This window comes from Rhinichthys klamathensis, unplaced genomic scaffold (genome assembly GCF_029890125.1).
Source record: "Rhinichthys klamathensis goyatoka isolate OS25496 unplaced genomic scaffold, OSU_Roscu_1.1 h1tg000281l_1, whole genome shotgun sequence".
Taxonomy (NCBI): Eukaryota; Metazoa; Chordata; class Actinopteri; order Cypriniformes; family Leuciscidae; genus Rhinichthys; species Rhinichthys klamathensis.
Genome location: NW_026606800.1, coordinates 8,183,975 through 8,210,295, shown reverse-complemented (window position 1 = coordinate 8,210,295; position 26,321 = coordinate 8,183,975). Strand labels below are relative to the sequence as shown.

The 26,321-nt window shown below is 37.6% G+C and overlaps 2 protein-coding genes across 3 annotated transcripts; one reads left to right on the top strand and one right to left on the bottom strand.

Annotated features, from left to right (window-relative positions):
• Positions 1-4,639: 4,639 nt before the first annotated feature.
• ptgs2b (prostaglandin-endoperoxide synthase 2b) lies at positions 4,640-8,063 on the bottom strand. Its single transcript, XM_056269135.1, has 10 exons — positions 7,908-8,063; positions 7,669-7,785; positions 7,425-7,568; positions 7,062-7,205; positions 6,666-6,847; positions 6,480-6,563; positions 6,055-6,301; positions 5,629-5,915; positions 5,383-5,530; positions 4,640-5,106 (listed from the first exon to the last, which is right to left on the bottom strand). The coding sequence occupies exons 1-10, from the start codon at positions 7,963-7,965 to the stop codon at positions 4,697-4,699; spliced, it is 1,821 nt and encodes a 606-aa protein (XP_056125110.1). The 5' UTR covers positions 7,966-8,063; the 3' UTR covers positions 4,640-4,696.
• Positions 8,064-10,201: 2,138 nt separating this feature from the next.
• On the top strand, positions 10,202-24,343 carry pla2g4ab (phospholipase A2, group IVAb (cytosolic, calcium-dependent)). Of its 2 annotated transcripts, XM_056269133.1 has the most exons (18): positions 10,202-10,271; positions 12,678-12,813; positions 13,428-13,509; positions 13,682-13,830; positions 14,398-14,511; positions 15,089-15,126; positions 15,226-15,370; positions 17,493-17,629; positions 17,711-17,933; positions 18,040-18,154; positions 19,340-19,477; positions 20,709-20,798; positions 21,264-21,329; positions 21,736-21,933; positions 22,315-22,499; positions 22,700-22,889; positions 23,346-23,503; positions 23,648-24,343. In XM_056269133.1, the coding sequence occupies exons 2-18, from the start codon at positions 12,787-12,789 to the stop codon at positions 23,783-23,785; spliced, it is 2,193 nt and encodes a 730-aa protein (XP_056125108.1). In that variant the 5' UTR covers positions 10,202-10,271; positions 12,678-12,786; the 3' UTR covers positions 23,786-24,343. The 2 variants fall into 2 exon arrangements, with proteins under 2 accessions (XP_056125108.1, XP_056125109.1); XM_056269134.1 differs by lacking the exons at positions 10,202-10,271; positions 12,678-12,813 and having other exon boundaries at positions 13,609-13,830.
• The last annotated feature ends 1,978 nt before the right edge of the window (positions 24,344-26,321 follow it).

Sequence of the window (26,321 nt, the reverse complement as noted above, 5' to 3'; positions counted from 1 at the left end):
AATGTTTACAGCATTAAATGGAGGGCCACAGACAGTGTGGCACACTGTAGTTTCAGTAATGATGAGTTAACACTCTGTCATCTTGCTCCAGGACCCAACTAAAAGCATTTTTATAAGCATTACCTCATTTGTGTCAGATGCATGGCAAGTGTTGACAGGTTTATAGTTTTCTCCAAATATGTTCATCTATATTCAAATTCCTTTATAGTGTGTGTGTGCTACATGCAGTGTTAAGATTTTAATATTAGAGGGTAGTTCACCCAAAAATGAAATTTCTGTTATAATATAATCACTCTCATGTCGTCTGTTTTCGTTCGTTTGTTGTTGTTTTTTTGGTCCATGCATTGAATGTGTGTGTTATTTTTGACCCCATTGACTTTCAATGTAGGCTACAGACAACAACAAATAAAATTAAAATATCTTCGTTTGTCTTCTACAAAAAGATGTGAAGTTAAAGTAAATGATGACATAATTAAAAATGTTTGGTGAACTATTCCTTTAACATGTAATGTGACTCGTGGCGGTTGTCGATAGTTTTTTACTATCATACACTGTAAAAATGATTTTGTAAAAAAAAAAAAAAAAGATACAACAAAGATCACTGGAGTAAGTTAAAACAGATCATTGTAGCATGGTATACAAGAAAATACTATTTCAGCTTACGGTTACATTTACTTGCAATTTCTGATTGAAAATGATTTCTACACCAATTTTATTTTATTTTTTTCAGTTAAAAAAAATCATTGTATTTTTTGTTAAAATGAATGTTGAAAAGTGCTTCTTCCTCTGATTCTATTTCTCTCTGCCAAGTTCTCACACTGGGAAGTGACCAGGGACCGGATCCAACTGCCCCTCATTTTCATCACTTGTCAAATGGCACGTATCTCCTCTCGAGCCACACAGGCTTTTCTCGGTGGCACGTCCCCTGGCCAGTGAAAAAAAAAAAACCCTGCGTACACTATCAATCGCTGAGGAGACAGTCTGAGGCAATGGAAACATGCGCTCCACAATCTTCCCTTCTGGCCCGCGGTGCCAATTTTATGCCAATTTATCACAGAGAATGGGAGCTTGTCCTTTAGTCTGCCCACAGAAGTGAGCTAGATGGACCTCATACAGTAAAGCTTTGGAAAGTCAGAGATGACCAGAAGCACAAATGCAAAGTCCTAATCACTTGCACAATTATGGGGCCTAATCGGACGCTTCTCGTCAAAAGCTTTACTGATTGCGGTACTTCTCTTCACTTTGATGTGGTCAGTGGTTCAGTTTTATGAGAACTGACATATTTACAGCTGTAGAAACAATGTGAAGAGAGCTGGAGGGGGTGCACACTGCATACTAAAGCTTGGATAATCTCTTAAAATAATCATAAAAAAGACCATAAATTAAGCTAGCTTGTAGCGCTGAAACCCTAATTGTTCAAATTTCCATAGATCAGCATTCTCCCCTAAAAGTGATTGGGCAGACCAAACTGTAAGTCGTATAGACTTGAGACTTTGAGGGCTGGTCGTACTCAGACTGTCTACAATGTCACCAAGGCTCGCCCCGATCGGCCTGACGGGGGCGCTACAGCGGTGAGAAGTATGAAACTCATAGGCATAGGCTCAAGTGTCTTATATCTTTGGAATCCTTGGCTCAAGATGAACAAAATGCATGCCTCGGATCCGATCGAAATGTTTTAAAATATTTTTCCACCTGAGATTGCCACCACTAACCTCCGACCAGATATTGTTTTGTGGTCTGGATCAGCACGCATTGTTCAACTGATAGCAGAGTTAACAGTGCCATGGGAGGATGCGGTAGATGAGGCATATGAGAGGAAGAAACTGCGGTATGCTCATCTGGCCACTGAAGCAGAACAGCGAGGATGGAGAGTCCAGGTTTATCCAGTGGAAGTGGGTTGTCGAGGATTTGTGGCACACTCCACAACCCGGTTCCTCAGAGACGTCAGATTCAGTGGCCAAGAGTTGCGTCGCACAGTAAAGAACTTATCTGAAGCAGCAGAGAGGAGCAGCAACTGGCTGTGGTTGAGACGGAAATATTCTGGCTGGCTGTGTACAGGCTGCCATGCTACGGTTTCATAGAATTCTTGAAAAATTCGAAGTGTCTGTTGGTTTATTTGTATAGTTTGCATAGTAATTACAGTTATTATGTTCCTGTGTATATTGCGTGAATGAGGGTTGGTGTTTGGGCAGATATCGTGTTTTGCGGTAGGTAGTATGCCATACGGAACCGTTTCCACTGAACCTACTTTAACGAAGACAGTGGGGCTCGACAGCCTTAGTCAAACGGGTTGGCGCGTATGGTTGGGTTGCGGAGAGATTGTGAGATTGTGGTTAGGTCACATGTGAACTACGAGGAAGGAACAACCTCAGCAGCAGGAGGGATGTAAAGGTCAGTAAGCTGGGCTGAGTTGAGTGGGGGACGGAGGGGGGTGATTCTGGGACGCCAGAGTCACTGTCGAGCCCTCTTGAGGTGTCGTGGGCTAGTCGACGAAACACTGAGGACAGAAGGTGCCCACTTGAAGACCCTAGAGATGTCCCCTACTCGGCTCAATCCAGACAGTTGTCGTGCTGGTCCACTGGGGAGACCGCACTGTAGTTGCAGCCGTTGTGTGTGCTGACGCGCCAAGTACACTGCAGCCGTTAACGCCGGACAGAAGGAGATTCACATCACCATATGGAAGGAAGTGTAAATACATGGAGAAGCATAAGTTACTGTAAAGCTACGTCTTAGTTTGTGCTTATCTTGGCGAAAGCCGAGTACAAATCAGTATGAAGTTTTGGTAACGCTTCCTTTTACAGTCCTGTTACCCATGTACTTATTATAGTAGTTATAATTACTGGGTAATAACTAGGTACTAACCCTGAACCTACCCCTAAACCTACCCCTAACCCATGTACTTACCTTAAATTAGCCAGTACTTTCTACTGTAAGTACACGTAAGTACTGTACTGTAAAATGAAGCGTTACCGAAGTTTTAACATCTACTCTCGTGTAATGGAAATCTTGGAATTTTGTGAACTAGTCCTAGGTTTTTGGCCTGATCGGAACCAAACCAGTGCAGCAAGATTCTCTGGAGTCTGATTGTCAATAATTATCAAACCAAGTAGAAATTTCTTTCATACATGTCATGGCGCTGCTCTGCTAATAGGGCAGAGACCGTCAGCAGTCGTGACGTCACATTGCTAGAATCTACAAACGGCTTGTTCTGAGACACTGCTTATGATTTATGGGGATTAAAAAAGGACTGGGTGGATTTTTACCATTAAAGGATGGTTGTGTGTACACAGTGCCCTTTAAATAAGAAAAAGGAATCACAATTAGTGGTGAAATAAGGGAGCCTGAAACCCTTATTGGTGTTCACTATACAATTTAGTATGTTGATAATGTATTGATAAATATGTTTTACATGTAAAAAAATAGGTATTCTGAGAATAAGAATACCACCTCCAGTTCATAGTGGTTAGGGTTAGTCAGAGCTCCTTATCCTCCCAGCCAGAGTTGTGTTTCCCAAAAGTTCAGTTTAATTGTGTTGGTAATGACAGAAAATGCAACCATAGTTGGCTTTGGGAAATAGACCCCAGCTCAGCAATTTATGACTACATCTCCCTCAACGAGGCTCGTCACCAATAATACAATCAATGTCTTTTGAACGATAATCTTTATTGACCACATCACACAGAACGTTCATGCAGATTTGTGTTCTAACATTGTGAAAGTCAGACCCTTCCTATCTGAGCATGCTGAACAACTCTTGGACTTACTACTGTGATGTATTTAAGCCTTCATCCATTCATTCCCAAACATCTGCAAATTATCCAGAATGCAGTGGTGCTTTGCAATTATTTTCATCCCTGATAATGTCATAGATGTGCCTTCAGCATAGGCTGTTGACTAACAATTATAACATCTGCCATCATAAAGACTAAATTTGTTGCCTTGGAATTTGCTGTGTGCATATTTTTATTTTATATATTTTCACACTACCACTCAGGGTTGTTGGAATTGCAAGTTACGTCTATTTTATTCGTGGAAATTGCTCAGATCGCTAATAAACCTTGTCTAATGATTTATACCAAATAAAATGATTATCTTGTTGCAAAATGTTAATACAAATCTTTTGAAGGAAATTCATTTTTTAAGAATTCACAGAACACAAGGTAAAAATATTAATTTATTGTGATTTATTAATTCATAGTCAAATTTCAAGTATAAAACAAGAAAATGTCAATACTTTTTTAGATTAAACAAGTGTTTAAAAAGTAAAAAAACAGTGTGAGACATTTTGTTAGAAAGAAAGTTGTTTGTTTAGTTAGTATTCTGAGATCTTGAGATGTTACATTATGGAGATTGAGAGAAACAAAGGAAGAAAAATGGCAGACAGTAAACAAACAACACAAGTTAAACCATTTAAACATTGTAAACAACTAGAAATGGGATTCAAGTAAAATCAAGACACAATATGACAGAATAAGCTGATCAGCATTATAGCGGTGCTGAAATCTGAGGTCTAATGTAAACATTTTTTACAATACATACAATGTACATAATATTTAATAAATAGATAAAAAATATAACATTAAATTTGTACAAAACTATTCATCAAAAATAGGAATTAAAAGATATTGTTCTCACAATAAATATCCTATAAATAAATAAATAAATAATTAATACATTTTCTTACAGAATACATCTGTCAGAGCTCAGACGTCCGTTCTTTTAGTAAAACTGTTGGGTTTACGTTTTGATCTGAGTGGGAAGTACTTGCATTAATAGTGGTTGGTACCGAATCTTTTACATTAGGCACATAGAAGGACGCCATAGGGCAGGACCCTTTGACATTATTGCAAACCAAATTCTGCAGAGAGGCAGTGTTTATAATCTCAAAGCCCACTTTGCCACCAAATGTGCTTGGTTTCCAGTACTCAGGGGAACAAATGGGATTTCCCATAAGTCCTTTGAGGGAGTAGGGGGCACCCATCTCCACCATGGTCTCCCCAAAGATGGCATTGAGCCTGGGTTTCTCAACCAGTAGACCAGTATAAAGCTCCACAGCATCCACGTCTCCGTACATCTCTTCAAGTTCAGCAGCCATTTCCTTTTCTCCTAAAACATAAAACAAGTTCAGTCAACTCAAATTGTCAACTGAAATACCACTCATTTTACAATATATGCAGGGTATGCTTATAAAATACAGCTGGGCTTAGGCAAGTTAATATGCAAATTTGTGTGTGTGCGCACTAAATACTGTAATAAATATTGTATTTATATTTATCATTATGTTTTAAAGACTTAAAACAGCTGCCTATGCTGAAGGCAAAATAGCTGCATTAGAAAACATCTATTTTCAGACCTGAGAAATATAAATATATTAACTCTCACCTGTCATGTCTTCAAAGGATTTGAATGGCTTCATGTTGAAACGTTTCCTGTAGGCATTGATAGATTGGTAGCGCATTTGCCTGCTGTCTTCAATTGACTTTATGGCCACCTTTAATACAGCCGGTGGAACATTACGCCCTCCAGCCACCTGGAGTAACAGAGAAGAGTTAAGATTCACCAAATCCTCACCACCAGTGGTAGACTTCTCCAAAATATGGTAAACTAAACGTATTTTTCTTGTCTTACCCTTCCAGCTATCTGATTGGTGAAGGACTCAACCAAGCTGTTGACGCCATGGTCTGTCAGTATAGATGTGTTAAAGAGAAACTGCTTGTAATTGTAGACTTCATCCTGGATGTGAAATTCATCAGGCATAAGGGGGTGCCAGTGGTAAAGGGTGTTGAACTCAGAGGAGATCCTGTTCTGGTACTGGAAACGCTCGTTGAAGAGAAGTTCAGGATCAAACTTGAGCTTAAAATTGTATCCACTAAGGTGCTGGACATAATCTTCAATCACAATTTTGATCGTCTCACCTGTAAAGTCAGAACAAACGTTAAAACCATAGAACCATCTTGTAAATGTGTTTTGAGGTAAATCCATTAACCAATCCTGCAAAATGTCCACTTTAAATATCGACCTGAATCTAAATGTCCTTCTCTACAGGACACTTACCAATAAGGATGAGCCGTGCGGTCTGAAACAGCCTCTCGTCATCCCAGTCAGGATGCTCCTGCTTTAGTATATCACACACTCGGTTGTGTTCACGTAGCCAGATGGTGGCATACATCATGAGTCCAGGAACCAGTCCAAAGGCCTCGTGACCCACGGCAAAACGTCGGGACTCAGGTATATGAGGAGGGTAGTGCATGTCTACTTGAACCTCACTGACTGTCGGAGGATAAACCTCACCATCCAGAATCTGGTTAAAGCAATGACCACGAATATAGTCAAATTTTCAGACGACCAGGCTTGCGATATTAAGTAACAAGACAGGAGAAATGTCAAAATTGCCTAATGGGGAGGGAGGGTGTGGTGACTGAGTTCAGTGACCTGGAGGAGGTTATTTTAGTTAATTCTGGGGTGGAAACATTCCTTACCTTATATCTCAGTTTTCCGTCCTTGAAAAGTCTCAGCTTGTGTTGGCGTTCAAGCTCCTGTCCATATATGTGACCCAAGTCAACCTAAAGACACCAAGCAAAGTCAGTCAGATACCAAAGTGAATGTGAGACGACCATTAATTAGTGCCACTTGAAAAGGTTATACAGTATGTATAAGATACACACCCCATGATTCAGGGCTCTTGTGAAAGCTGGACCTTTCTTCATGTCAGTTTTGAAAAACTGATGAGTAAAATGTTGGGCAAAGAAAGCGAACATAAGACTGGTGCGTTGAGGGTCTGGGATGAACTTCCTCCTGAGAAGCAGTTTCTCAGCCAGCAGCTTCACATCTGGCAGCTCTTTCTTGCCTGCAAAAGACAGAACAACAAATGAGTAAAAGACCTCCACTGTATATTTCTTCATTTTTGAGTGTTATACACCAGCCTAAAAGTGGACTCAGTGACTTTAATTGATGGACAGAAATATATATGCGCTTTTCTCGTCCACACACCCATGCAGGCTTCCTGTCTAACTGTGAAGCTAAAAATGTGAGAAAACAGGTCTGAGGAGAAAGAGACTCACCTGCGACTCCCATTGGTGTTGGGCAATCATTGGCGACAGGAGGCAGTGTACGAGTGTAGTAGGAGAGATTGGAATAGGCTTCCCAGCTTTTGTAACCATAGTCAGCATTGAATGTAGGGGGGCTGTCAATCAAATGGGCACGTGCTGGACCAGGAGGAAATAAACTTTTTAAAGTTAAAGTTTTAATTATAAATAAAAATGATCATTTAAATCATTATCATTTAAATCATTATAATTAAAAACTAATGTATACAAATAAATAAATAAATTATAATTTAAAGTATTTCAATTATATCAAAGATTAAAGTCAAATTGGAGGTTTTATTAAAAAGATTGTTTCAGGCATGAAAAGTGTCAACTTACATGTTAGCACGTATCGCATTATGCCATTTCTCAAAAACGACACTTTGTTGACAATATTCCACAAGCTTTTGAAGTGTGTGAGAATGTAATGCACCGTGTTGGGAGAAGGCTTCAGATAAACTTTAACTAATGTGAGAAACTCGGCTGTAAAAACGAAACCAAAGTAAAAAAGTTAGTTGGGTATTGATAGAGAACAGGAAGCTTATTCATTTAGCCTACAGAAGTCTATGCAGTTTTCACTTACGTGTTGTGCAGTTTTGACCGTAAAATCCAGTGCGTGTACAGTCACATTCATACGAGTCGGAGCTCATTTCAGTACAGACACCGCGATTCTGACATGGCTGAGAGCAACAGGGGTTGGCTGCATCACCAAAAAAATAGATTATTTTAGACGGCTTGACTTATATAGCACATAAGTAAATCATTTTTAAAAAATCATAATTGAATAGAATATCAATAAAAATGTATGAAGAAATGTCTTACCTCCTTGGCAAACCATGAACCCCAGGTGCAAAAGAATAAATAATATCAAACTATTCATTCCAGTGGCGTGTATTGGTAGGCCTATGTCTTGGGTCTTTCCTCTCCAGTTCAGATCAGAGAATGAATTATCTTTCGAGTGAGAGAGGTGTAGTTATATGAGCAGTCAAATGTGACGCAACGAGCTTGACTCATCGTTTAATGCAATACTGAGAATGACATCATGTTGGTAGCCAACCTGCTTATTATTGGATATCATAAACTAATATCCCGAAGGCTCTCGGAGACGATAGCCTAAAAAACCTTATAGCCTAGTTTATTTATGTTTTCCTAATTTATCATTGTTTGTCACTTACCAATAGAAAGCAAAACAAAACTGTTTTAATAGATTGTAGCCTGCCTAATAATAATATGCTAATCATATTTCAAGTTGTTGAAAAATACATTAAAAAAATACATTTCCTTTCAATCTATTTTTGTGGGGCGACATTAAAAACAGGCATGCTTTTATTATTAATTATTGAAAACATTCTACTATTAAATTAGTATAAAATAATCATCGTTAATGCATTAACTATATTTGTAGAAAATGTTTAATAAATATTTCTCAAAAATGTATGAAACCAACATGAATACAAAGAACTGCCATCTTGTGGAAGAAATGAAACATGACTCAACCGCTCAGCAGGTCCGCTAGCTAGAGAAACCTGTTTTCTTCTGCTACCTCTAGATAGTATCACTCTTTCTTACTGATTGTTTTGCACGAATTAACAGTGAGTTTTTTGTATATATATATATATATATATATATATATATATATATATATATATATATATATATATATATATATATATATATATATATATATATATATATATATATATATATATATTTCTGTAGTCTATTCTATATGATCAAGTTACGGGTATTTTGGCAGCAGAATGAAAAGCAGCAGCGGGATAAGAGAGACTGACGAAGATATGATTTTATCATTAGGAAGCCTGTAGTTCCTCCTCCTCTCTTCTTTAAAATCATAGTCTGACTCAAGCGCACTCTCTGCATAGAAGGAAAACGACAGATTTTTTTCTGGATTTCTGGCTTGTTGTACAGTCCAGCCCAGGGTAAGATGAAATGTTGATTACTCGGTCAGTCAGTGGTTACTGCAGGTAAGCTGTGCTTGTTGTTCATATAACGTCAAGTGAAAATATCGGTGCGTAGGCTAGTTCGAGGGAAACAGCTCTTATCTGCGGAAAGTTTTAAGTACGACTGCATTTTTAAGAAGTTTCCATTCGGTTCAGAATATGCTGTTTTATGTCAAAAGCACATCTCCGTTCATCTGGGACACTGAAGGACTGCTGAAGTTTGGCGATAGATAGGCGAATGGCACTGTTGACAGATAACCAATCTCTCTCAGATCTTCAGTCTTGAGAAGCGAGAAAAATACGGTGCAATCAAATTAACTTGTAAATTACTAATAGCGAGATTATAATGCACATCACAATGTACGAGATCTGAGTGTAGCGTGTTTGAAGTTTTACGTTTTTTAGGGAATAAAGTAACAGATTTAGAAGCAGCATCACTTCATAAACCAATTTTGTTACTAGCCAACATATGCTTAATCGATCACGGTACAATATAATATAATGTTTGTTAATGTTAATGAGTTTTGAGGCACTGTTATATTGATTTGATTTGCCTTCATGTCTACGTGACCATGTCCATTCAGCAGTGAGGTGAACGTGCTCAGCTCAGCGTGATAATGACACGCGCTGATGAGCATTAAAAGCATTCTGTGACACTCAATGTCCCAAGGGCCAGTTTGGGTAACAACTGATTTCTATTTGCCTTTTCTTTTCTTTTTTTGCGTCATTGTTTTTATGGATGGGCTAGTTTAACTGATCAGAACCCGACATTCTCAGTTATGCAATTTTAGCAAATATGTTGGATTGTGCAATAATATTCACTCCATCATACAAACAAATATAATGCTGAACTTAAAGCACATATGCTGATGATGTTTTTGCTGTAATTAATGTCGAAGTCATTGCAACTTAAGAAAGCAGTTCAGACTATGAAAGTCACTTGCACAATTTTACCCTCACCACAGACACTAGGCTATCTCGGTTGACTGGTTGCACACTTCCCGTTTCTATTATGATGATTTCCACGTCTTTTCATTCTGTCTGTAAAGCCTGCCTATGTATTCCTTCCTTTTTCTTTCATACACACACATACACACACACACACACACACACACACACACACACACACACACACACACACACACACACACACACACACACACACACACACGCATGCACCAAATTCCCTGCTACACCGGAAGTGCTCTGCTCATCTTAGTGCAAGGTAAGGAATGTTATAAGACAGACATAACTCAAAAGAAACCCTCATATATTACCTTTTGTAATACTGATCTCACAATATACTTTTAAACACTTTCAAACATGAGATCACAACACAAAAAGCTTCTAAAAACAATACAAATTTTAAAGCTTTTCAAATTTATGTAACTGCCCTAGTATTATATAGCACCTTTTCTCCCAGTATTTTATTATTTTATTTATTATACATAATATGTTAATTTGATATTTTAGTTGTTGTTATTCATTTTACATACTTTAAACTGTACCACAATGCCTTGTATTTGCCTCGTACATTTTTGCATTTTACTTGTCTGTAATTGTTTGTTTTCTTTAAGTAAGGGAGGTTAAATTTAAAATTTAAATGTATTTTTGTTAACTTTTTTAGAACTTGTAACATCATCCCAACCCTGTGTCTAGTCAGGATAGTGTTAAGTTATATTATGATAATGTACACTCACCTAAAGAATTATTAGGAACACCATACTAATACTGTGTTTGACCCCCTTTCGCCTTCAGAACTGCCTTAATTCTACGTGGCATTGATTCAACAAGGTGCTGAAAGCATTCTTTAGAAATGTTGGCCCATATTGATAGGATAGCATCTTGCAGTTGATGGAGATTTGTGGGATGCACATTGTAGGATTACAAATTTATTTAAATGTTTAATTTAGGTTCCATTACAATAGTAGGCTAAATAAACTGAGAAAGTTCTGTAGATTGAATTTAGCATTCAGATGTTGAGCACGAGATTCCTGTCCTGTTCTGTTTCTCTCTATACAGCCGCCAGACCTGTTTCTCTCTATTGTAAGTTAAATGAGTCAGATTACTGAGACTCCCACCTTTGTCTCTATGATAATTTAAAGTTTGAGCAATCTAGTCAGGCTGATTGGATTAGCATCTCAAGCCCCTGAATAACTGCTATGCTGATGAGATCAGGGCTGGGGGATTTCCGGTAACGAGCTGACTTCCGTACTACATTTGCATGTTTTGTTTCAGAGTGACTCCACCCCTATCTAATCCCGCCCTCTTATAATGTATATATACTACAATGTTTGACTCAAGACGTCAGACGAGATTGAGATGCTACAGCAACGCAATAAAGAACTTCTGCTTGAAAGATACCTCAACGTCTCCTGGTCTGCGCTTTTGACTTTTCTACACTTTAGAAGAAAATAGTTCACAACAACATCCAGGGCACGAAGCTCCCGTTCCACCACATCCCAAAGATGCTCTATTGGGTTGAGATCTGGTGACTGTGGGGGCCATTTTAGTACAGTGAACTCATTGTCATGTTCAAGAAACCAATTTGAAATGATTCGAGCTTTGTGACATGGTGCATTATCCTGCTGGAAGTAGCCATCAGAGGATGGGTACATGGTGGCCATAAAGGGATGGACATGGTCAGAAACAATGCTCAGGTAGGCCGTGGCATTTAAACGATGCCCAATTGGCACTAAGGGGCCTAAAGTGTACCAAGAAGACATCCCCCACACCATTACACCACCACCACCAGCCTGCACAGTGATGATGGATCCATGTTCTCATTCTGTTTACGCCAAATTCTGACTCTACCATCTGAATGTCTCAACAGAAATCGGCTTCACAAATGCTTTGCTGCATACCTCGGTTGTAACGAGTGGTTATTTCAGTCAAAGTTGCTCTTCTATCAGTTTGAATCAGTCGGCCCATTCTCCTCTGACCTCTAGCATCAACAAGGCATTTTCGCCCACAGGACTGCAAAATACTGGATGTTTTTCCCTTTTCACACCATACTTTGTAAACCCTAGAAATGGCTGTGCGTGAAAATCCCAGTAACTGAGCAGATTGTGAAATACTCAGACCGGCCCGTCTGGCACCAACAACCATGCCACGCTCAAAATAGCTTAAATCACCTTTCTTTCCCATTCTGACATTCAGTTTGGAGTTCAGGAGATTGTCTTGACCAGGACCACACCCCTAAATGCATTGAAGCAACTGCCATGAATGGTTGATTAGATAATTGCATTAATGAGAAATTGAACAGGTGTTCCTAATAATCCTTTAGGTGAGTGATGTTCTATGCATGTTATTAGACAGTGAGTATAACCTTAACATTATCTTTCCATCACATGTAATCTCTTCATACATTTGAGTTTAGTCCCCATTCAGATCATGAGGATCATGAGAAAATCACATTTTTATTATTTTTTGATGTAAAATAATTTTCTCTCATCCAAAAAAAGAAACGTATAGTGAAACTGTAAAAAAACATCCACAACTCAAGGTAAAACAATAAAATTATTTTAAAAAAACAAGATTCGAGTGTCAGTAATTTCAGTATAAATTATACCCTGTCATTGAAGAATTGATTTTATTTTTATTTATAGATATTACTTCTTATTTTTTTCAGTGCAATAGATGTCCAGTAGCATTGCTAGAAGATTTCTCTGGAAGCAAAGTTGTTTGAAGAAGTCTTAGGATAACCAGCCTGTTTTGTCTAATTTGACCGTGAAGCCACCATGTCACTCACAGATCATCACATCTTTGTAAGTAGAACACAAATCTTAGATTTATGCCTAAGAATAGCAGTAAAAGCCTAAATCAGTGGAGTCTGGCTTTCAAAGTGGTGAGCCAAAACATAAAACAGTTTGTCAGCACAGATATTTTTGGGAATGCACTATTTTGGTTTACAAGAACTTCTTATATTTCTGTTAAGTTTACACCAAGGATGCTGATGTCATGAAACGTCTCTGGTTGTCTAATGATCATACATAGGATTTTAGGATCTTTGTGCATATATAGATTGTTTCATGAGTAAGGAGCAAAATTGGACGTATTCTGTGGCATTAAATAAACAGAAACAGAGAAATCAAATGCTATCAGTCATACAAGTACATCAGCCTCCACATAAATTCTGGTGAATATATTGAGTTTAAAATAGATATTTGCATGCTGCTGGCTAACTGCCTCAAAATATGTACGTGTTGGTGTAAAAAAAGACATATTAATCACATCAACCTGACAGTGCTCGCATTAATCAGCACTTCCCTTTTTTTCCCTGTATTAAGACTACATTTCCAAAGTGAAAAAATATTTTTTTTGTATTTACGCTTAATGATGATTGTATTGAATGTTTTAAAATTAAGTGTTTATTTCTTAGGTTGAACAGCAAATTTCACACAAATTCCAAGTGAAAGTGTTGCGGGCTGAAAATGTCACCAAAGGAGCTCTCGGAGACCTGTGTGAGTATACTTTATATTTCATACTTTTAAAATGAAAAGTTTAGGTACTTTCAGAACAGTGATTGTATATTACACAGCATCATGCATTGCTTTCTTCAGTTACTAAACTTAAAGGATTGAGACCTGATTTGAGCACTTCAGAGAACGCTCCTAACACTAAACATGCTTGTAGTGGATACCCCTGACCCATATGTGGAGCTGTTCATCCCCACCGCCCCTGAGAGCAGGAAGAAAACACGACATATAGATAACGACATCAATCCAGAGTGGAATGAGACTTTTGAATTCATCCTCGACCCCAACCAAGACAACGTGCTAAAGGTAAGTAAAGAGCAGCTGAAAATTAACTTCCGCTTCTAATCTAAACTTAGTCAGCTCTTCTTGAACACCACAGTCTTAATAATAGTGTAATTTGTTATTCATTATATGCAGCGAAGGAGCAGAAATAAATATAAAATTGTAAATAAAAGATAATGAAATCTTCCACCATAAATCAATATCACAAAAAAAGTGTAAAAGTGCCCCCCCCCCCCCCCCCCCCCCCCTCCCAAAAACAAAACACAACAAAACAAAAACAAAAAATAGACCAAACAGAGTCAGAGGACACCAACCTCAAAATGTCTCTGCGTATTAAACTAGGATAGGAGAAGTGTTTTTTTAACACTGAATAAATTACACACTTCCTGATTCTTGCACTCACAATTCAGGTTACTTTAGTAAGGTCTTGCTATTTCCAACTACTTTCCAACTACCAATACTAAATGTAGTATGTTGAACCTTCCTTCGAATGTTTTATGCTGATCAGGCTTTTGGAACTCGTTGTTCTTACTTAGTAGTGTACGTACAGTACAGTCAGTCAATGATATGGTTTCTGTCTCTTGTTTCCAGCTGACATTAATGGATGCTAACTATGTTGTTGATGAAAAGTTGGGTACGGCCTCATATGACATCTCTAAACTCAAGGTTGGACAAACAGTGCTGGTGTCATTTCTTATAGGAAAAGTAAGTTATATCAATTTGAGGAGCACTTTCCCTTTAAGAGCACATGACACATGAGTTGCTTATATTTTCAAAGATTTCAAAAGGAAAACTGATCGAATGTACTTTTATATTGTACATTTTAATGCTGCGATGCCTGAATTTGCATACAATCATACTATTCATTTCTATACATTTATTTTTTAATGTTTACATTTTTTTATTATTAATTTTTTTAATTATATATATATATTTTTCATTTGTATAATGTCAACCATATTTCAGTTATTAACCATAACTTGAAACTAATCATTAGCTTATTATATCAGCAAGGATTTTGAAATCAGTGCATCCACTTTCTTTCTTTTCTTTTACTTGCGCCTAACTAGAAATTCAACATTAAAATCGACAGTTTGTAAACAATTCAATGGTGCATGTTACTCCAAAGAAAAAAAACTTTTGTCTTTGTAATCTTAAAACAAAATTTACTTTCTCTGAAACGACTTTCCTTTTCTGCTGATGTCAAATAAAATCGTTCTTTCTTTCCTCCGTGCCTTCTTCCTCCCTTGATCTGACCTGTGGTATTAATGTCTTTTCACAGATGACCAATGTGTACTTAGAGCTTTCCTTGGAGGAGTGGTACGTATCACAATGAACAAAACTGGCTTCTGTTGTGTATAGTAAGAACTTTTATAGTTGAACCGCCATAAATATGACTTACTTCTTAACTGTTCTCAGCTACACGATGGACCTGCGATTCAATCTGGATCTGTGCCCTAAAGAAAAGCTCTACAGACAACACCGGCGTGATAGAGTCATGCTGGGCATCAAGAAATTGCTGCACATGGAGAAACCTTCCTCCCTCCCTTCCTCTCCTCATGAGGTACCACGTATTAATCAACTGCTTTTGTAACCCCTCCGGTATTTCCGCAATAACAAGGACATTCTTGTGTCTATCGCTAGTGCGCCTCTTTAGGCCAGGGAAGTGAGGTTTACTCGCACAGCTGGCCTCGGTTACACTTTCTCCACTGGTCGTGCAGTTGCAGAAATACAGTATGTGTTTGATGCAGATGTCAGCTTACTGTCATGCAGATGGAGACACCTAATGAAGTACAGAAAGCCCAGACATACATGACATAGTGAGAAAAGAAAATAGACTGAGTAGAGCTGCTGACGCAGAACTCCCTCAAACAGCTCAGATTTCCACATAACTTTAGCAAAGTCATTATCTACCAGATAAGATATGTTGCCACATTAAGCAGACGTGACAAAATATTTCAATATTTAACCATTAAAACTCTTAATAAAAATGTTTTTGTGTTTCATTCTCTGTATTTCTTCATTATCAAGTTTGTTTTCTTTGGCGCATTTTTCTGACTTTGCTAGTTCCAGTTCAGTCTTGGCTCAGCATGTGAAAATGGACATAGTCCAAATATAAAGAGGAAGTGTTAGCTAAGACTTGTGAGAACTCACAGGACTGGTGTGTTACTTAGTGGATTTCATAAGCCTCAAAAAAAGAACCAGGCAGGAAATTACAAAAGTTGAACTGCTTTTCTGCACGTAAATCGATCTGGTTACAATGCTGTTAGAAATGCTAGCCTTATGGCTAAGGATCTGCAGCGCAAACTCAAAGATGCTGCGTTCACATCTTGGTAGCACAATTATGATTTTCTGAAAGCTTCAACTTCTCTCACTTTTAGCCAGGCAAAAACAATCAAAATTTATTTGGTGTCAACCTGTACACGTTTCGGTTTGGTGTCATTTATCAAAGCCAGTGTTACCTGGTGCGCTTTCCTTGTTCTGAAAAAGTTGAGATGTAACAGAAGTAGCAACAGATCTTCTCTTTTGCATTGTCATGTACATCTGAGTGAAATGGATTAGCAAAAAGAAAAATGTAGGGCGGATATTATTAATTATGTCCATCAGTTGTTCAGTGGATGGAAGCAGATCTGAATGCGAGTTTGCAATTGATTGTAAGAAAGGGAAGGGGTTTAAAGCGTTAGTTCACCCAAATTTTTTTTATTTCTGTCATTAATTACTCACCCTCTTGTCGTTCCATACCTGTAAGACCTTTGTTCATCTTTGGAACACAAATTGAGATATTTTTGATTACATCCGAGAAAGGTAGTAAACATATCGTTAAAATAGTCCATGTGACTATGGTGGGTCAAACTTTTTGTGCGCAAAAAAACACACAAAAATAACGACCTTGTTCATCAATTTCTTCTCTTCCATGTCAGTCTCTGACGCTGTTCACGTTGTAAACACAGAGCAGCGTTTTTCTACGTCAGAACGCCAGCTCAGTATTGGCCGGATCCTGCGTCAACATCACACGCATTCGCAAAAAGGTTGAACCACTGTGGTCACATGGACTGTTTTAACATTGTCTTTACTACCTTTCTGGGCCTTGGAAGTTGCAGTCTAAATGGGGGGTTAGAAAGCTCTCGGATTTCATTAAAAATATCTCAATTTGTGTTCCGAAGATGAACAAAGGTCTTACGGGTTTGGAACGAAATGAGGGTGAGTAATTAATGACAGAAATTTCATTTTTGGGTGAACTAACCCTTTAAGCTGACAAAATGATTGGAAAAGTACGGCGTACATCACCAGAGAGAAGTCTGGTCGCTTTCACCGACATACATGAAACATGCATGGATGAATCGTTCACAATCGGATTAATAGCATGTATTTAGAAAATATTCAATTTCATTTGGACGTTAAATGTTTTGCAAGAGCATGCTAAAAGTGAATTAAACTTCAAACTTTTAAATCAACTTTAAACTAGTTCTCATCTTGCATTTGCAATAACTCCACAATGACATAAACGCTGCACAAATTACTGAAATCCAAATTCGAGACAATCCCATTATTCTTTACACTTTGGAGTAATTGTACAGTAAATCTTTTTGGCTGAAAAAACTATGAAAAGGTAAAATGCTAGCTTATTGCTAGTATTTCACTAGCATACTGCTGTGCTGCTAATATTAGTTTTTTCTTGCATGCAGGTTCCAGTGATTGCTGTGCTGGGCTCAGGGGGAGGTTTCAGAGCAATGGTCGGGTTCTCTGGGGTTATGAAGGCTTTGTATGAGTCTGGAGTTCTGGACTGCGTCACATATGTTGCTGGACTCTCTGGATCCACCTGGTATGAGGACATGCTCATCTTTTAATTCCTTCTCAAATAAATCCCAGTGCAAACCTACATTTGCTTTTCTGTCTCTCACAGGTACATGTCCACTTTGTACTCCCACCCAGAGTTCCCCACTAAGGGCCCAGAGCAGATCAACCAGGAGCTGATGAGCCGTGTGAACAGTAACCCTCTCCGACTACTCCTACCCAAACACATCACTAAATACGTACATGCCTTGTGGAGCAAGAAGGCCTCTGGGCAGCCTGTTACCTTCACAGATATCTTCGGGATGTTGATAGGCGAGACGCTCATTCCCGCTGTGAGTATCTGATCTTTTGGAGAGAGTTTCCTTTGCCTTTACTTATTCAGAAACATACAACGCATAACTGGCAATACAAAGGCTTCTCTTTCTGCTCTCTCAACAGAGGATGGACACCAAGTTGAGTGAATTGCAGGAAAAGATAAATGAAGCTCAAGCTCCTCTGCCCTTGTTCAGTTGCCTGCATGTAAAACCAGATGTCTCTGAGCTCAAGTTTGCAGGTAAAAGGGCAATTTATTTATTTTTATAAATGAGACTTTCTTATTGCAAAATGTTTCATTATAAACCATATTATCAGTATAACAAATTTCTACAGTTTCTATGATTACAATATCAAGGATAGGTGTTTTTTTCTCACAACTAATTGTGTAAGGTAACTATACCTTGGAAATACATAAAAGATCATTATCAGCTACATTGTTGTTAGAGTTTTCACTGAATGAATGAAGGGGGATCCCATTTATAGTAGTCTGACCTTTTGAATTGCCTGGGGAGAACTCGATTACGTCAGAAGATTAGTTCAAGAATGTGAATAACCATGTAGAATGTCTTTTTTTAGTATACTTGTATTGTTTTTCTAAAGCCCTAAAAAAAACTGAAGTGCCACACGTTTTAGTTGTTTAAAGATCTGTCTGTAATTGAATATAGGCCACTCTTAATTCTGTTCACTCACCAACATGACTGAGCAGGTCATGCCTCGTGAGCTGGTGGCTGCTCTTTCTGGTTTGAGACTGAAAAAATGTACTATAACTATAACTATCTTACGTAAGAAAGTAAATAAAGTTCTCTAAATTCAGTCAAGTTTTTGTTATAAATATGCATCAGTACGGTTTGTAAAGTCTAACTGCGGCTGAATGAAAGTAACTATTTAGACACAGAGGCACTCAAGGGAATCACCCTCACGTCACGTTTCATTGAGTTTCCAAAATAGTCCTATGCAACAGAAAGACTTCCGAACCACTCCTACCTCTACAATAGACTAAAACTGTGGTGACTGTCAATACCTCAGACTTTGATTAATCCTTTTTTGTCTAAAAAAGCGTCAGTCGATTTTCTGCAGGCCTTGTCACACAAAGTAGCTTTTGTGTTGTAAGCATTTTGTTTAGTTGATTCATGCATCTGCCTTCGTCAAGTGACACGCGTTATCAACACTGCCAGGGAACTGAAATCTGAAACATTGCTTTCGCAAATTCCCAGAAACTATTTGAAACATGCTCTTTGTCATTGTGTTTATTTTGAAACTAGTTTTGGTCTGTTGTCCAAAATTATAATTCGACATCCTATTCTTACTGTGCTTGTTACTGTTTATTTGTTGTTATGGGCATGTTTCGCAGACTTCTGTTGATTGTGAATACATTTCTATTGAGGTTATGGTTGTGTTTTGATTGGCGTGTTTTAATTGACAGACTGGGTGGAGTTCAGTCCGTATGAGATCGGAATGGCTAAATATGGAACCTTCATGACCCCTGACCTTTTTGGAAGCAAGTTCTTCAGAGGAAATGTGATCAAGAAGCACAAAGAGAACCCTCTTCACTTCCTTATGGGTATGGGCTCTTTTTCTGAATTCCTCTAGTAAGCAGAGAACCATGATAAAACCATGTGTTTTTATGGAAATAGTGTCACCAGATAGTTGGAATCTTCACTGTCAGAGTCAAATGTCACCTGATTTAAGGGTGTTGGTTCAGTCATTTGCAATGATCCCATCCTTGCTGTATTGTAATGCGAGACAAGTTAGTGTTGTAATTCAGTGGCGCAAACTCAAAATTTACATAGTCGCTGTGACCGTAAAGAAACATTCTTCGAAGGGTGTATCGCAAGAGTTTCACTGGAGATTTACTCTTTATTTTTAAAACGGTGACGTGAAGATCAGCAAAAGTATTAATCTACTGTTTCAGGCTTCACATCGTCTATAGAACGGTATTTTTTTTAATTTCTTACATTTTACAATTTTGCTTCCTTGCAAAATAAAGACAAAGATTAAACAAATGATTAAATGTCTGGATTATATTTCATCCTAATATTAATAAGAAATTATGATAAGAAGAATATGAAGCCTCTTTTTAGGACCATTAGGTCCATTTTTTTTATAATCATTGGTTGTACTGAATTTATAAATAATTTTTAATACTTTTGGTTTTGAGGTAAAACATGATCAAATATACAGCATTAAAGCCCCGTTTACACCTGGTTTTAAGATGCGCTTTGGTCGATCGAATCACAAGTAGACGAGGGAGACACATTCCTGTTTACACCTGATTCCTTCGATGGGAGGGTCTATGGGCGGGTAAATGTATGTTTTTTTTTTTAGATATACATTTTTTCCAAAATAAGCTCACGCTATTTACACATGAATGAGGCAAAAAAAAACATACGCCGAGGAGCGGCTTTCGTTTTTGCTCTGAAAGCCGCAAGACCACACCGAATGCTGTGAGTTTGTGTTAGAAATCAGGAATGGTGAGAGAACATTGTGCTTGGTACGTTTTTCGTCTTCATATCAAATTGGGTCTTCAACCAACAAAGTTTAAATCCCATCTTCCCATAATGTTTACGCATTAGGTCATTAGGCATAGATTAGGCGGTCTTCTGTGGCTGTTTGAACACATTCGACCACATGAGCGTTTACACCACGAAAGCAATCCGGTCGAATGTATTTTTGACTACCTCTGGAAGTGGTCAAAAGTGGACAAGCTAAAAACATTTTAGACCCCATTTACACCTGTATTTAGCATCGTCCACTTGTAGATGGGATACAGTGTGTTTGTATATGTTGCACAGGTGTGTGGGGCAGTGCCTTCTCCATCCTGTTCAACAGAATTCTGGGATTGAATGATGCGACGAAAGGCAGCACCATGGAGGAAGAACTAGGTACGATCACCAGCTGTATTAAAGATCCAAGACCAGTTTGCTCTTCTACTCTTTTTAGCTACATGTGCATAATCATCTTTTTGCCACAGAAATTTCCATAGATTTATGTAGAATTTGAATGTCCTTCTCAAGTTTTATAAATTCTTTGTCCCATGTGTGTTATATCTATATGTATTAATAATATTCATGTTGTGTCAAAATAGCGATAGAGGAAGAAAATTTTGCAGAATGATGGTGCCTTTAGTGTTTGCATGTCTGATGGTAGGATGGTAGATTCATAAAACTGTGATGGTTATCAGACAGCTACACCAAAGTGTGATTACAGTTGTGCAGATGCAAACATCCTGGCACACACACACTCTGTATTCTAAGATGACCTGAGAGATTGTGATGATCTCAGTCAGACATCAGTTGGAGGTGGTTTGCACTGTGGCTTTGACGCTTGTTTTTACTTTTATTCTACAGAACAGATCAAACCGGAACACATTGTGGGAGAGGACAGTCTAGATAATGATGAAGACTCAAATAAAGGTGAGATTTTAGACCATGTAAATTACACAGTAAGTATCTTAGGGGTTTTCAAACATTTTGATGCCACGGATTCCAAATGTCCCTGCGGTGGACCTCCTTCTCAAAATATAAAGGCAGCTATGTATTTGCATGTATAAAGGCCAAATTTGTTCTGAGGAAAAATAAAGAATATAATTATGTGCAAAATATTATCTGGAAAATATAATTAATGTATACCATTGTGGCCTTTTTTTTTTTTTTAGAGAAAACCCTGATTAAAACGGCAACCTTTTGTTTAACAGCAAAGGCATTTAGGTTTTAGAAAAAACTTAATTTTTACTCAATGAGTTCAATTCTTATTAGAATATCAATGCAAATGCATGAATATAATGGAAAATGGATTTTGTTTTTTGTCTTACACGTACAGAGGACGAGTATCAGGCCAGCTGGATGCAGCGCATGGTTAGCTCTCTCTTCAGTGACTCAGTTCTTTTTAATACACGAGAAGGCAGAGCAGGAAAAGTACACAACTTCATGCTGGGCTTAAACCTAAACAATGACGTGCCATTTTCGTCTTTCACTGAGTCCGTCAGTCCCACAGAGGATGAAACTGATGCGGTCACAGGTCAGAGTTCATGTTTGTTATGGTCATTTAAGTTTACTGAATTAAAGGGTTAGTTTAACCAAAAAGGAAAATTCTGTCATTAATTACTCACCCTCATGACGTTCCAAACACGTAAGACTTCCGTTCATCTTCGGAACACATGAAGATGTTTTTAATGAAATTTGAGAGCTTTCTGTCCCACCAATGACAGCCTACGCAACTACCACTTTCAAGATTTCATCAAAAAGATCTTCATTTGTGTTCCGAAGATGAACAAAAGTCTTAGGGGTTTAGAACGACACGAGGGTGAGTAAATAATGACAGAATTTAAATTTTTTGGTGAACTAACCCTTTAACCTGAAGTGTTGCCTTATTGTTCTTTTCTGATTTTGGATATTTCAGACCCATGCGAGTTTGACCGTATCTACGAGCCATTAGACGTAAAGAGCAAGAAGATCCATGTGGTGGACAGTGGCTTGACCTTTAACCTCCCTTATCCTCTGATTCTAAGGCCTCAGAGAGGTGTTGACCTCATCATCTCCTTTGACTTTTCTGCCCGACCGAGTGACTCAAGTCCTCCATTTAAGGTTAGTACTAGGGCTGTCAGTTTAACACTTTTATTGAGACTGATAAATTATAAAAACAAAGCAGGGAACCATGTCACAGTATTGATAAATGTGATTTATTTTATTGATTAATTAATCAGCATATCATGTAAAATCACGATCATATGTGCACAGACAAGATGTATGACATGTAGGTTTTGTAAATGATTGGTCCTTTGTAGGAACTTCAGCTAGCTGAGAAATGGGCACGAATGAACAAACTTCCGTTCCCCAAGATCGACCCAAAGGTGTTTGACCGGGAGGGGCTGAAGGAATGTTATGTGTTTAAGCCCAAAAAAGGAGAAAGGAACTGCCCAACTGTCATCCATTTCGTCCTGGTCAATATTGAATTCAGGACATTTAAAGCCCCAGGTGTGTGTTAATTTGTTTGTGCAAGCGTCTGTTTACATAAAAAAAAAAAAATGTATGAAATGTCAAGTCCAGATTTACAGTCAAGACCAGGGATCTCCTTTCTAAAAAAAACGGAGATCTTTCCAGTTGCGTCTTTATCTGTTTACACTGTCCTGTGATTCGCACATTTGTTTGTGTAGGAAGGTCTGTGTTTGACGCTTTTATGAGCTGGCTGATTTACATTCCATTTTATGTAATGCATGAAGTGGGTGTGTTTCTATATGTATGTATTCAATCTGTTTATATGCTTTGGAAGACATAGATTATGTTTTTTTAACATTGAAAATCATAATGATCAACAGACTGGGGACTTGGTCATTTCAGATCACTCAAACTAGTTTAAAAAAAAGAAAAAGAAAAAAGATGTTTTAATCAAAAATCAAGATGTTTTAAACAAAAGTGTGGTTTATTTTGAAGGTGTTCCACGTGAAACAGACAAAGAGAGAGAATTTGCAGACTTTGACATCTTCGATGACCCAGAGACGCCCTATTCCACATTCAACTTCCAGTATTCCAATCAAGCTTTCACTCAGCTGCATGATCTTATGGAATTTAACACGCTTAACAACATAGAGGTCAGCCCAGCTCAGATTCATGCTTATTTATATTCTTGTGCAGGCTTGTTTGAATCAGGTTCTGAACGTCACTGTTTCTTTTGCTTCATGTTTAGGCTTATTTATGCAAGTCACGTTTTAAATAATCTTTCATACTTTATCTAGGTCATCAAAGAAGGCATAAAGGACAGTATCTTGTATAGGAAGGAGATTCCATCTCGCTGCTCTGTCTCTCTTTCTCTCAGTGAAATACAAAACAAAAAACTCCTGAAGAGGGAGTCCAAAGGACAAGCATACCAATAAGGAGGCGGTCTATCATGGCATTCTCGCCACAGGAAGTTTACAGATGTCACACATCTCATCATGGAAACTTTTTTTTTAAACTGAAAAATAACTTAACAGACTGTGAAACTAGATGGTCTGGTTTGGTGCCCAGAACATGTTTTCAAGTAGCCTTTTAAAGGAGGAGGGAGAACTTGTGACTGACACCATGAAAACAGCATTTACAATGTAATTGTTGTCATTAAGTTGTGCGGATGTAGCAATTCCAGAAAGTGTGGTGTGAAGTGCCAGAGTAAATGTAAACAAATCAACTATTTCTTCCATGATACTTAGTTTAAAGTGCTTAGAGGTTTACTTCTTGAAGACTTAAAAAGGTGTTTCCCCCCAAAAGAAACTTCCATCATCATTTACTCACCCTCATGTCATGAAGTTCTAAACAGTTTATCATCTTCTGCAGAATATAAAAGACATTTTGAAGACAGTTGGGGTCCAAACAGCATTTAACTTTCATCGTATATAGACAAAGAAGAAATTCATACATGTTTGGAAAGACATAAGTAAATGATGACAGATTTCTCATTTTTGGTTGAACTATCCCTTTATTGCAAAATTGTCTTCTGATTATAATAAGTGAATCAATCCCAAGAATGTGACTGAAAGCACCTTTGGGCATTTGGCGTGTTTGTGTATGGTTTAATGGCAACTGCTAAAACAAGATCCTGATTTATCTTTATGAACTAAGGGAGTGCCTCAAAAAATAATAAAATATCCTGAGGTACAAAACAAAACATGAAACCATGGAAATCCCACAATCTTGTGCGAGTCTGTTAAACAGGTGTTTTTTAACCCTGTCTTGTTTAATTTTAAGTTTCCCTTTAAATGCAGAGATAGTTTTTATTTCTAGCTGAGTCATTTCCTTTTACCCTTAACCACTATTGTCTGTTAGTAAATGAGTGAAAGAGAAAGGAGGTGTTAGTTAATCCTCAAACCGACAAATCAATTTCAGGAGGATGATGTAATAAATTATTTTTACACAGCACAACCATGCAGACAATCCCAGTAGGTCATGCAGGTAGCATAAAAAACACTGACTATAATATTTGCTCCACTATACCTGCTACATCAGTGAATGAGGACTGGCTGTTTTAGATGACTGAATGTAAAGTGTCGCTCTGATGTCTTACTATAGAGCATTTTTTAACATTTGTTAACATTATACCCTAATGGATGCTCATGTGTATTAGCTTATTAGATTTATTGAACAGGTTATTGGTAGTTTGTACGTGTAGACTCACACTGACTAAGTATTAATTCACTATTTATTCATATAACCATTAATACTTATGTTAAAAAGAGTTGTATGTTTTACTACAAAGAATTTGTATGCATTGTTTACACTTAATAAAACAGCTTATGATGGTGTGTAAATGGTGTGTGTACTTTAAATGTGTGAACAATGAGTTATTGTCCTTATAATGCATTTCAATGCCATATCATATTAGTCGAAACTGATGTTTTGAGACCTTTGCAAAAGCTAGGGGCATTTCTGACCTACATTTATAAGAGGATCTGTTTTCAGCTGAACGGTCTTTTACCCTCTTATATATTAGAAAAAACATCTGAATACTTTAGCAGATGCACATATGTTCTCACAACTTATATCATCTTTCATTATCATATAAAAATCCTACTGATAAGTTTCAAAACATGTACCATAATATTTATGTACAAATACACAAAATATGTATCATAAATATAAATGGCTTTTGTAAGTACAACTAAAAATGTTACTTTAAAGTAGAATATAACAAGCAATGTTACTTTAACTTAAAGTAGAATATAACAAGCAATGTTATTTTAACTAATCCAACGTTTATACCCTTTACAGACATAAACGCGTAGATAAAATGAAGGTTGTTTATTTGGACCTGGTGATGCTTTGTGGTTTCTCTTAATGAGGAACGTCATAAGGAATGCCTTTATGTATGTGACTGGAGGCGAACTGTAATGCAAAGTATGAACCTCTCATTTTAAACATCCGCTGCCAAACGGTTATTGCATCACAAACACATCACGCCTTACGTTGTTCTGAATATAATAGGTTTCTAAAAAAAGACACAACAGTAGGCTAAATTCCTAATGGGTATTGAATGTCTTTCAACTCGTTTTAAAGATAATAAGTCAGACAATACGGATGAGTGAATCTTCAAAAGCTTTGTTTTTTAACCAATTGTGGGCTGTCAAACAGTGTATCTGATAATGGCCAGGGTTAAGTATCGTTTCACACTAGTAGAAATGGGAACGCACTTTTAAATTATTATTATTATTTCTTTTACCTTGTGTCAAATACAGTATTAATATGAATTGTAATGCCACAATGTTGCACAAACTGCCTCAGCTTACCTCAATAAATATCCAACCACTGTCTATGGTTGCAGAAACTTTCGCTCTGTTTAGGCTATTCATCTCAGGGAAACAGTAAAAAATGTTCAATGTTGAGTTAACTGGAGTGATGAAGAGAGAATTCCCAGCAGTTATCAAAACAGGTCGGCCTAAC

Bases quoted from the DNA above. Each gene is read 5' to 3' on its own strand.
- ptgs2b (XM_056269135.1), bottom strand. From the start codon at position 7,965: ATGAATAGTTTGATATTATTTATTCTTTTGCACCTGGGGTTCATGGTT. The intron at 7,786-7,907 runs GTAAGACATTTC...TTGGTGATGCAG, and splicing joins GTTCATGGTTTGCCAAGGAG to CCAACCCCTGTTGCTCTCAG. The intron at 5,107-5,382 runs GTGAGAGTTAAT...TTTATGTTTTAG, and splicing joins ATCCTTTGAAGACATGACAG to GAGAAAAGGAAATGGCTGCT.
- pla2g4ab (XM_056269133.1), top strand. From the start codon at position 12,787: ATGTCACTCACAGATCATCACATCTTT. The intron at 14,512-15,088 runs GTAAGTTATATC...GTCTTTTCACAG, and splicing joins TGTCATTTCTTATAGGAAAA to ATGACCAATGTGTACTTAGA. The intron at 15,127-15,225 runs GTACGTATCACA...AACTGTTCTCAG, and splicing joins GAGCTTTCCTTGGAGGAGTG to CTACACGATGGACCTGCGAT.